This window comes from Schistocerca piceifrons, chromosome 8, assembly GCF_021461385.2.
Source record: "Schistocerca piceifrons isolate TAMUIC-IGC-003096 chromosome 8, iqSchPice1.1, whole genome shotgun sequence".
Classification (NCBI taxonomy): domain Eukaryota; kingdom Metazoa; phylum Arthropoda; class Insecta; order Orthoptera; family Acrididae; genus Schistocerca; species Schistocerca piceifrons.
In genome coordinates, this window is record NC_060145.1 from 408,903,472 (window position 1) to 408,915,904 (window position 12,433).

The 12,433-nt window shown below is 36.1% G+C and overlaps 1 protein-coding gene across 2 annotated transcripts in view; it reads right to left on the reverse strand.

Annotated features, from left to right (window-relative positions):
- LOC124712008 (coronin-6) overlaps nucleotides 1–12,433 on the reverse strand; it is a 97,022-nt gene that overhangs the window by 42,870 nt on the left and 41,719 nt on the right. For both annotated transcript variants that reach the window (XM_047242297.1, XM_047242296.1), the window contains exon 6: nucleotides 10,329–10,550. In XM_047242297.1, coding sequence (XP_047098253.1) covers nucleotides 10,329–10,550 — 222 coding nt within the window. The remainder of the gene's footprint in view (nucleotides 1–10,328; nucleotides 10,551–12,433) is intronic.

A 12,433-nucleotide genomic window follows, 5' to 3' on the forward strand; every position in this document is an offset into this window, starting at 1 on the left:
TTTATACACACAATCTCCACCTTACTTTTTACTTTACTTGGTGCAGATGACATGCTTGCTGTTCACAGAGGTTTTTTTTTCATATAGTCTGAAATTCCATTATGAGTTAGACCATGTTTACTAAACTGTATGTTGACAATTATCTTCTATAGTTTCATTAGGATATTTCTGTGTTCATAGTAGAGCTTGTTGGGGAATGCCTGGTTGGATGATGAAATAGTTGTCTTTTGGATTAGCAGTTCTTGTACTTTTCTTTGTTTGTAATTAAAATTATTGGATGCATGTTCCACCTTTTATGCAAAACACCGTTTTTCTTGTTACCCAAACATGTGTTGGCACCTCTGATGGCACAGAGGTGCTAAAAGCATCTTTTGCTTTATTTCAGCATGCCAGGAAGCAGAAACTGGCAACAGCTTACACTAGAGTCCAGTAACATGATGAATAAAACAATGTTTTAGTTCTTACTCCCACAACTAAGTTAAATGGCCTTCTATTTTACTGACAGAGTTGAACAAATTTCTTCCTCTATCACTGGCAGCAGTTTTTAAAACAAACCACACCCCATTCTCACAAAGTTCCAAATTTCCTGCCGAGCTTCAAGCCTGGATGCCTTCATTAATACGGAATACATATGACCTTATTTTTGTTGTTTCTTCACAGCAAGGGACGAACCCAAAAATATCTGGTTTTTCCTCATCACTGTCATTCTGCCCCTGTCCTAAAGCAGTCCTCGCATGAGACACGTAAAATAAAGTAGATACAATGTTTGATGAGTTACTTCCTCTTTCACACTGAAGAGCAATTGCCTTGCGTGAAACACAAAATAAGTTCAGCAGTATTTCAACAATGTGACACAAAAGGTTAAACTTATAGGGGGCAAGAAGGCTTTTTTATGTCAAAAGCACAACTCATGAGATGCCATAGTGTATTTTTTGTTTTTAATTGAGCCCATATTTGGTGGGTTTTATAATTTACACCCTGTGAATATATGCTGTTTCTAAGCACTAATACATTGCACATTTCTTGTAAATGCATTGTTACTGGTACAATGTGTCATAATAAAATGGAAAATGTCACATTGGTGGAGAAAGAATTTTCATATTTAGTTATTTTTGTATTATAATTCACCTGTTATGAAAGAACACCATTTAAGGCGACAGCACATTGAAGATTCATCAAACATGCACTGTTCTTGGTAGGCTATATGATAACTAAATGTCAGTTAGTAACAGATCAGCAATTAAAGCCTTCCATCGACAAAGACCATTTTTATTGTAAAAGTTCAGTGTAGTATGGTTGGCAGAGACACAGAGTAACAAAATCGTGTAGCAGGGTCACATCTTGCTGTGTCCAATTCCCAAGTTGTTGGTGGCTCCACAATGGTGTGGGCTGTGTTTGCATGGAATGGACTGAGTCCCCTGGTCCAACTACATTGAACATTGACTGAAAATGGTTATGTTCGACTGCTTGGAGAGCACTTGCAGCCATTCATTGACTTCATGTTCCCCAACAATGATGGAATTTTTATGGATGACAGTGACCATGTCACTGGGTCACAACAATTGTTCACGACTGGTTTGAAGAACATTCTGGACAATTCGAGCAAATGATCTGGTCAACCACATTGCCCAACATGAATCCCTTGCACAAATTCTTGCACCAGCAACACTTCGCAATTATGGATGGCTATATAGGCAGCATGGCTCATTATTTCTGCAGGGGACTTCCAATGATTTGTTGAGTCCATGCTACATTGAGTTGCTGCACTACGCTGGGCAAAAGGCGGTATGACATTACATTAGGATGTATACCATGCCTTTTGTCACCTCAATGTATTAGCAAATGTTGGAGATGAGGGGGAGATAATCCCAAACACCATTGTTGAGGCATAAGTGATTCAAAAGCTTCCAACATGCTGGAAAGACCATTTCCTCCTAAAAGATGCGTCTTTGCCTATGTATTTCAATGCTCGAATTAATGTTCAAAGATTTGAAAAGAGTTAAAATAACATTCCCCAACAGGCTTTACACTTTTCAGAGGATTTTAAAAATTGTGTCTAGTGCAGGAGAGTGAAAAATGAAGTGGGACATCACTCTAAGCACAAACATAACCTTTGTGTTTCATGAACACATTGGTAGTTCATACTTTTTGACAGAAAAAAAAAATAAAATAAAATAAATCCAGAATTGTAGTTTCTTCCAACAAAGCATTTGAAAATTTTCATGCCTGCAACAAAAATGTGGCAAATGTCTGAATGATATTAAAAGACACGGACATATTGCACGTTGATAAGAGAAGTCACAAATTGAAAAACAGCTATTTTTAGTTTGTCACTGAAAAGTGTCTGAATTGCAACAACATTTATGAAAAATGGAATTTACTGCCAACAATTTTTACTTAAAATTTAAATGAAGTTTATACTTTTCAGCACAAGTTCTATAGAATTAATTCTCTAAATCCAGTTTCCTTAAGTGTTGCACTTTCGAGTTGTGTCACAGTTCTTGCTGGGATGTGATATGTTACATATGACATCAAACAGTAGACAGGAGGTATACCTCACTTCAAATTATAAAACTGCTACAATGTATGCTAAAAATCACTTGTTTTTAACAAAACTATGCTAAATATAGAAAAGCTGTTGGCAACAGGTGATGCTGACTTAATACCTTAGGTGGTGGACCAAATGACAGAATTAAGTTATACAAGTCTCATTATGAAGCTAACTGTATATGCATATGTAGATACACATCAGCATAATGAAATATGATATAGTGCAGAATGTACAGTAACATTTGAAATGATTTGTCTGGTACAATCCTAACCAATAGTTCAAAAATCACAATGTATTTCAAAAGAGCTACCAAAAGTGTGTGACAATTATTATTGTATTTCAATTATTTAGGCTTTGCTATTAGTGACACAACCTAATGACCACTACGGAAGTTTCTATGTATTCGGGAGTAGTGATGGGGCATCAACAACATAAAACTATTTGACAATGTCTCGCTGCAAATTAATCTCTCTCTCTCTCTCTCTCTCTCTCTCTCTCTCTCTCTCTCTCTCTCTCTCCCCCCCCCTCTCCCTCTCCCTCTCCCCCCCCTCCTCCCCCCCCCACTCCCTGCCTCTTTTTTTTTGTTTCCAAAACAGTAAGGCAACAATTTCCACATAGTTCATACTTTTATCGCAAGTGGTGAAACGTCTGCATCATTTTAAGGATACAGGGTACTAATAAATAGTGGAAAAATTGAAAATTTTTTATGACTTTATTAAATTCTATAGTCTTTTCTGATTACATTGATATATACATTGTAGGGTTTCAAATGAAAAATGACCAATATATACCAAATTTTAAAGTTACAGTCATGTATGCTGCCACGCCCCCTTTATTTCTGTTAAGGAACCAGTATTTTTCAAAAAGAACTGTGAACTTTCTGTTTCCCACGATTATACATACGATACAGCGTATATGTTGGAAACAGTGCAGGTTTCTAGTGTCTCTAAATGACTATCTTTGTTAGTATTAAATTCTGTTTTGCTGAAGCAGTTCGTTCACTTGTTACTGAATGTTTATTGCCCAAGTGCTACATATATTTGGTGGAAGTACATATCCTTTAGTGCGCAATAAATACAAATTATGCCACACATCAAGAAATCCAATAAAAGGAAATTTCGTGGTAACTAGTTCACAAACAAAGAAAGTCACACTGTTGAAAGTGACCAATGTGTCAGTTATTCAGTGAAGAAACTCTCACATGGCACGTCTCCTAGTGATTCAAATTTTTGTGTTAGCAATTATGCTGTTGTAGTCGATTTGTTGTTGTTGATGTGGGCATCTTATCTTCTTTGATAAAGGAAGTGGCGAAATTTAAACAATGTGATGGTTTAGGCTTTCTGGAAATAACAACGAAGTAGCAGGAAGGGATTAGTGTCAAAATTAGTTACGTGTAGATCCTGCAATAAATCTACCTGAAAAATGACTTCGAACATTGTGCACAATTCATATGACATGAATTTGGAGTTAGTGCATGCAATGAGTGCAATAGGAAAAGGAAGAAAGGCTGCTCAAACGTTTTGTGGTTTGATGGACCTTCCTCCTCCTCCTCCTCCTCCTCCTCCTCCTCCCAGTAGGTTCGGCAAGTACATAAAAATACTTTTAGGTGCCTTGACAGTTGTGTCTAAAGCATCTATGAAACGTGCACAGAAGAAACTGCAAATATTAGTGGAACCAGGGACATTGCTGTTGCACATGATTGTAGGATATCTTTCCTTGAATTGTGTTTTAAGTGCTACTTCTCTGGAGAATGGGAAAGTTGTTGTTGGTGAGTGCCTGTCTAAGTACTGCCACACCTGCCATGGTAACACTGAAGGCCATATTTACATATTTAACATCAGTGTTGTACGAATTACGGCGGTTACAGTGGAGGTATAGAGTGCGATGAAGTTCTAAAAATATTTCAGAGGTCAGAGCCAGTTTATAACGTTACATATATGAAGTGCCTAGGAGATAGGGACTCTAAAGCTTTCAATAAATTTAATGAGTTTCTTGTGATATCTTGGTAACAAAACTGGAGGAGTGTTGTGGAATTGTGCAAAAGAGGATGGATGCTAGACTGAGGAAGCTATGAAGAGAAATGAAAGGAAAGTTGCTATCTGATAGAAAATCTGTCTGGCTGAGGCAGATTGACAGAAACTGAAATACACCTCCTTCAGAGTTATTATGGACTGGCCATTAGATGAACTGCACCTCTGAATAATGTTACAGCAATGAGAACAGCTGTACGGGCCATCTACTTTTGTAAGTTGACCACAGATGACCAACCTGTCAACGGACTTTGCCCCAAGGGAGCAGATTCTTGGTGTGGTTACCAAAAAGCAAAAGAAAGTGGTCAAATGTACCATCATAAGCACTCTCTTCCTGAGCCTGTTATGAATGAAATAAAACTAATTTTTAGAGACCTGAGTGACCCTGTTTTGGTTAGTAATTGTCTTCATGGGGGCACTCAGAATACAAATGAAAGTGTCAACCATTGCATATGGGAAAGATTGCCCAAGAATATTTTTGTATGACTAAATACATTAAAAATTGGTGTACTAGATGCAGTGATATGTTTCAATGATGGAATGATAGGAAGGTTGGAAGTCCTCAGAAATTTAGGCATAAAATGTGGCTCTAATATGGACGATCAATTGCTTGCGTGTGACAGACAAAGGGTGCATGAAGCTGAAAGAGTCGCTCTTCAAGTTACCAAAGAAGCAAGAAATGCTAAAAGGAATGTCAAGAGGAAGCTTGAAGATCAAGAAATGTTGCACAATGAAGACTGTTTCAGGAATGTTCCGAGACACAGTTTATTTGGACTCCTATCTTCATTCGCAATTTCCCACAAGTTGTATTTTTCAGAATTCAGGTACAAATATTTTCTAAAGATTATAAAGCATTGCTCTATTTTTTTTATGTAACTTGCAATAGTCCATACTTATGTAGTAGACCTAAACTTTATTGCAGAATCAACTAACTAATAAAAAAATAACATTTTTACTAGGAAAAAAATTAAAATGTAAGAGGTGATATTTTCTTATCCTTGTAATATACATAATAGGTGGAATTAAATAGGTCTAGTACCTCAACCATCATGTCATGCACATCTGGTAAAAATATGGTCTCCTTCAAATGTATAACATTGGATTAAATGTTACCTAAATTTGAGGAAACTTTTGGAAAAAAAGCATCAATTTCTTTGTAATTTTTTTCAATAACCCTAAGCAGGCTCAAAAATATTCAAAATACTTCTAATTTGTTTAGAAAATGTGCTGCATTACCTGATATCAACAAAAAATCAGTAAAACACACATTATAAACAGTGCCTGAAAGAAATAGGTATTGATTTTTACATAATATTGAGCCGGAATAGCACCCTGTATCCTTAAAGGCAGTTTGTAAATTACTGGAAGAGGCATCACTGCCAACATTCCTTTCACATGGACTAGTACTCAAGTTATGGCTCAGCCCAACACTTTATTCTGTAACACCACTACGAACAATACAACACACAGTATAGTTATTGTTAGGTTGGCAGTGTTGTGAGACAAAATATTAGCAGTACGAATTGTTCCAATGTTTAACAACTTCGATCAATACCAAACTAGGGGTAACATGTTTACTGACAAGGGGCGCTTTTGATCTCTGACGCTGGGAATCATATGAAGCCATGCTTAGATTAGCACCCGATTATAAAGACAACAGTGGTATGTGTGACTTCCATGCAAAACTCTGCACCTGTCTGCTAGCACCATCAAACAATGGAATAAGGCAGCTGAGTTAACAAGTGTTCGAGTTGAGTGAATGGTATAGCTATAGTATGAATGTGTGATTTAGCGTGTTCGCATGTAAAATGTCAACATTGATATCATGAAGAGAACTAATTCTATAAATGTGGTCAAAATATTACGAACAAAGTTGCAATGTTCTGAATATGAAAACGAAATCGAGGTAGAGGAGAGAGAGTTTGCAGATATATAACATAATAATTCAGAAATATAATGGGGATGACACAGAAATACATGACATTATGCTGGATTTATATACTGCTATTGAAGGATAGGAAGAACCTGAACCTGAAGATGGCTTTTCAACCAGTACATGACACTCACGTCTCCTGTGCAACAGGAACAGTCCAGTCAAAGTCAATACTAACTATCTCCATCCGTACAGTCAAGGCCCGGTGTATTAGAAGATATTTATGACAGCGTACTAGAGAACATTTATGAAGACTATAACAATCGTGGCTTCAATTCCTTTAGCAACTGACATGGTGCTAGACGTGCATTAAAAGAATCAAATTGCAGATTAGTTCTAAATTACGTATGTGGGTAAAGGCAAGCAGGAGCTCATTCCAGAGGAAACAGAATGTTGCAATTACAAACTATGAAGAGCATGTAATATCGTAATTTGCTAAAGCAAGGTCATACGGATCTATCGTTCACTATTGGCATCTGCAAATTTGGGCACTAGAAGCATTCAAAATGGTTGGCTTGGATAATTTCAAAGTGTCGATTCCTTTTATCGACAATCTTAATGCTGAATATGGCATTTCATCTAGGCATATTAATACAATTGCTACACGTAGGGACATAGAAGATGATAACAGCATATGTCAGAAGGCACACTATTTTGTCAAGGAAGTTAACATGTTTATGACACAGCAGGGTGTGGTAAAAGGAAATGTTAGGAACAGTGACTGGAGTCAATTTCACTTCACCACCAACACTGTCTCACAGAGGACCCACAGCTACAAAATTTATGTGGCTTTATCAATGACAGCCAGACTAGCAAACAAGTTGTAAATCTGACAGCACTTAGCACTTTTGGCCCAAATAGTGCAAAGAAACTTTAAACAAACTGCCCAACAAACATTCGTGTGGAGGCACGCATGTGACGAAGCAAGTTGGGATATTTTTACTTCACCTTTTGTTTTGCCATCTGCCTCCTTAAAATTCAGTTTTTCACTTTTAACTAATTACCATTACACACACATTAGTATAATCTACATTTTCATATAAGAGAAAGGTTGACCGTCATAACAGCAGATCTAATTTTGTACTTAGTTTTATGTATGTAATTGATTTTCTAATTTATTTCAACTAGTCCTAGTTAGTAAGTTTTGTTATAGCCGAAATCAGTGATAGTTTTGCAACTTAAATTCTACTGTTGACTTATAAACAAATAAATTCTGTACTAATTATAAACACTTGGAGGAACAACTAATAGTATTCCTAAAGGATCTATTTGACTCTATTCAAAAACATGTTAGCACAGCCATCCCTTAATTAATTCCAAAGTAATTAACAGTTTTGTCAAAAGTATTGTTTGTGTAACAATATTTGTTAATTTCATGATTTAAACAAATAATTCGGCTTAATGCTTGGAGGAGAAACAATTTTTCGATGTATTTAGTTAATTTAATGAGTTAAGTTTTAATTGTAATTTTTGTAAATTAAACATCGAACAATGTGAAATTTCAGTGCCTATTATTGATAGTATATATACGGTCCCCAAGACAGCCAGTGTAGCAACGCAGCTCGTCAACACCAAGGACAACCAATGAAGAAATAAAAGAAAGTGAATTGTCACATGTGGCGCCCCCACATAAGGAACACTGTACGTAGCCACAATAAACAAGGACTCTCGAATTTTGAACAGTGAAATCAACAGCAGTTTACAGTGCAGTGGTGCAACAGCCAATCAGTGCATGGGTTTCATGGCCACAGTATAACAGCAGCCAATCAGCGAGCGGGTTTTATGGGAGCAGCCAATCAGCACACAGGTAAACACAGCTGACCGCAGGTAAACAAGATGCCTCGCCAAGAGCCTTACAACTTGCTGTAGCCGTGTATATGACGAATCGGATGACAACTGCAGCAGCAGCAGCAACAGGAGACAAGTGATTGAAAAATAAGGTATTTCTTAGAAAAAGTCGTTTTGTATTAAGTGGTACATAATGAGTGGCCTTAACGTACAATATAAAGTGATTGAAAACAAAGCTGTAGACTTATTGGGGAATGATTCGCAGGACAATAGTTACTACGGAAAATTAGAAGCGACATTAAGGCAAATTATGAGTAGTTTGGGTAATACGAGTATGAAAGAAGACATTAGTAGGTTGGAAAATAATATGAAAAAAGACAGTAGTAGGGTGGAAAATAGTATTAAACAAGACATCAGCAGTAAAAGCTGACAGTAGTAGCATTAGAACCGACATGTTTAACTTAAAGGATGAACTGAAGAAAGAAATTAAAAGGGAGATTAAGGTAGTCAGCTCTAATCTTTCAGAACTAAATAAGAAGGTTGAAGAGGTAGGTAAGATTGTGATGAAAAGATAAAGAGAGTAGAACAGAATACTAATGAGAAATTAACATTAATAAGTAGTAAATGTGTAGAAGAAAGAGAGAAACTTTGTGATGACTATAGTAGGAGGGTGGAGGCTTCTGAGAAATTTGGTGCTGAAACTAGAGTTAAAATGATTTAGAAACTGAGGTAGAAACCGAGTGCGCAGTAGTGGTAGAGGAAAAACTGGAAAAATTAAATGAAAATGTAGATTCAAAATTGACTAAATTAGAGAAAAAGGTGGAAGAAGTACAAAATCTAAAGCCTAGAGAAAGTAACAGTGGGTCTGATAATCATTTTGGTAAGCAGGATGATAGTTTTTCCAGGGAAAAGATTAATGAGGATTCGTTGTATGAAGAAGATCACATCGTAAGTAAAGATAAAGTGTGGCAGCCTGTAATAACAGAAAGTGTACAAGGTGTAGATGTTACGTGTTTACTGGACAGTGATAGTGATTTGAACGGCATTTCACAGGCATTTTTTGAATCCATTATGAACACAGAGGATATAGTGGTGATGCACGTTTCTGGTATAAAAATTATGGAGCTATCAAAGAGAGTGAAACATGAGTACTATTAACTGTGGAATTGTCAGGACAGCTGTTGGGGAGTGCAATTTCTTGGTGATTCAAAAATCTCAGCATTGATGTAATATTTGGAACTAATTTCTTGTGCAAATGGTGTGTATGTATTGATTTTGTTAGTGGTAAGTTTATTCTTCCTGCGCACCATTCATGAATGAAACGGGAACAAACCGTAATAACTGGTACAATGGGACGCATACTCTGCCACACGCTTCACAGTGGTTTGTTGAGTGTAGATGTAGATGTAGCTTTATAACCTTCTCCAATTCTAGTATAATCCCTCCAAAATAATAACAAATAAAATAAACGTTATAAATAATTATGACCATTTGGATTCTTTGGTTGTCAACTTTCAGCAGGCTTTTGGTACGATTATGACTGATGTTTAATAAAACAAATATTTCTGCATAATCTGTGCACTGTCAGCTTAGTATGTCACTGCATATTAGGAAAGCACCCTGAACATGACTTATAAATGTATCACAGGCCTTCTAAAAGTGAAAGGAACTGCCACCCACCTTAATGCTATGGATAAAAACGTGTCTTATGTAGTGTATTTTACATAACATTCTCTCAATGATAACTTCATGAATAATATATTTTACCACTATTAGTGCAATACCCATAATATTATGTTGCATTAAATGCTGGAAAGTCATACCCATAACATTTTGGGCACAGTATCTTAGCGAGGACTGCCACACCCATAATAATATGGGTATGATAGACCTCACTAAGATGTGTCCGAAATATTACACACACAGCATTCTTTCCAAAAATGAAGGTAACTTAATATTGTGAGCGTGGCACTCAAAACGTTAATGACGAATATCAAAGACAATGCAAAACAGTCAAACTACTCACCTTGCCACACAGGTACACAAGATTTGTATCTGGGTCATAGAGTGGGAACATCACACCATTACTTGTATCCAGTTGAACCATAACAATTGGCTCTGCAAGATGTTCGGGTGCTCGCAATGAGTACTGGCGCTCGCTCATTTTGCTAAAACCTGTTGTGAAGATCAGACCACTTTTCAAGTAGATTGCTCTTGTTGCTTTGCTTCCTTCGTGGCACACAGCTTCCTGAGCACAAGCAGTTCATAAAAAAATCTCACATTACTACTTGATCTGTAACTAACAATTCAGCAAACAGAAAATTATGCTAACACTATAATACTGGTACTGTTGTGATACAGAGCAAATAACACAGATTAATCTCTTATTTATTTCTCCTGCACTAATTTTATTTGGTGAAACAGTGGTAGGGTGAAAGGAAGACCATAGATGAATCAAATTTTACAGATTCTTGCAAAAAGTTATGTCCTACCACACAAACACACATTTTACTGTAGCAATGACATAGCTAGAACATTTTTTAATAATAGACATACAATAAAATCTTCAGCACCAAGTGGTGTTTATGTGATCAGCTGCAATCAAAGTAGAAAATTACACACAAAGTAGTCTTGGGGAGTTTAGAAGCTTTGAACAATAGCGATCTTGGTGTCAGCATACTACTGATTCAAGCTTGCCAAATATTTTATAATGGAAAAACCTCCATATTATGGACAATGTAATATGCTCCAATCAGACTGAAAAGGTAAGATGAAGCTACGGTCAACATTAGAAATTACTGAGCACAATTGTGAATCCCAGCTTAGTTTTAATAGCTGTGTGATTTTTTTCTATCCTTTGAGTGATAAATAAATAAATAAATGTCATTAGTAGAGTCATATGTACACCCATCAGAAAATTTAACACTTTCCTTCTGTACAAAAATTTGTTTTTGAGATCAACTTTACTTTGGTAAATGTCTGAACTTTTGTGTTATTCAGAAGCTTCATCAACCTTACTGTTACTTAATCTGCAGTTGTGACAGTCTGTTATCGTGAATGGTTTGTAGAGGTATAAACTGGTTTATAAATAAAAAAATTCATATCAAGAAGGACTATTTCTTTACAATACATTAAAAGGCTTACCAATACAATTAAATGAAAAATAAGACATGGAAGTGATGTTTACACTGTGAGATACTGTTAGGTTTATTCATCAGTGCCCATCTGCCTTGGGAAGTCCTCTAACTATGTGAAGGGTAGCATAATTTATTGCTTCAAGTGAATTAAAGAAAAACCTTGTCCCCAATATGAATAGTGTTACAGTAAGGTATTTTCCATTAGATTGTTTAATGTTTTTGACTACAAAAGCATGTCACATGGTTTACTGACTTCAATAACCAGTAAAAGCATTCTTATTTCCACATTTGTTGTCATAATGGATTTCAGATTAACAGATAAAAATCATAATGCAAAGAAACCGTAAACTAAATCAATGTCAAATTATCTTGGAGGCATACGAAACAAAAAGAATTGCCTCACGCCATTCCAAAATAGCAACAATATTATGAAAAGGACAGATTGTTACTTCACCATACTGAGAAGACATTAAGTCACAGACAGGCACAATGAAAAGACTGTTATATATTTTAGCTTTCGGCCAAAAGGCCTTCTTCGGAAGTACTGTTACGAAATCATTTGCAGCAAGTGTTACTGATTTTGATACTTCATGCTGTACATGATAAAACAATTATTATGATAGCATGAGCATCAAGATTAGGAATCCTAATCAGCCAATGCAATGTAAAATAAGTAAAATGTTTACACTGATTATTCTCTAGCCTTATCGGTTATCAACGATTTGCTGATACCACCCAGCTAAACATGCATACAATCTGGGCTTGTGGATGAAAAGTAGTAAGTAGCATTATGATCTTTGGCAGGAATTCTGGACAAGCCACATACATTGAGACAATGAAAGCATTGTCCTGTAAGGATCAAATTCTACTGCCAACAGCAGCAAGCCATATATTTGGTTACTTATTCAGATAAACTGAGCCTACATGGTGAACATTATCAGTCAAATATGTCCTGAATTGTAAAAAAGGTAGAGAAGTTGCCGTAAGTATGAAC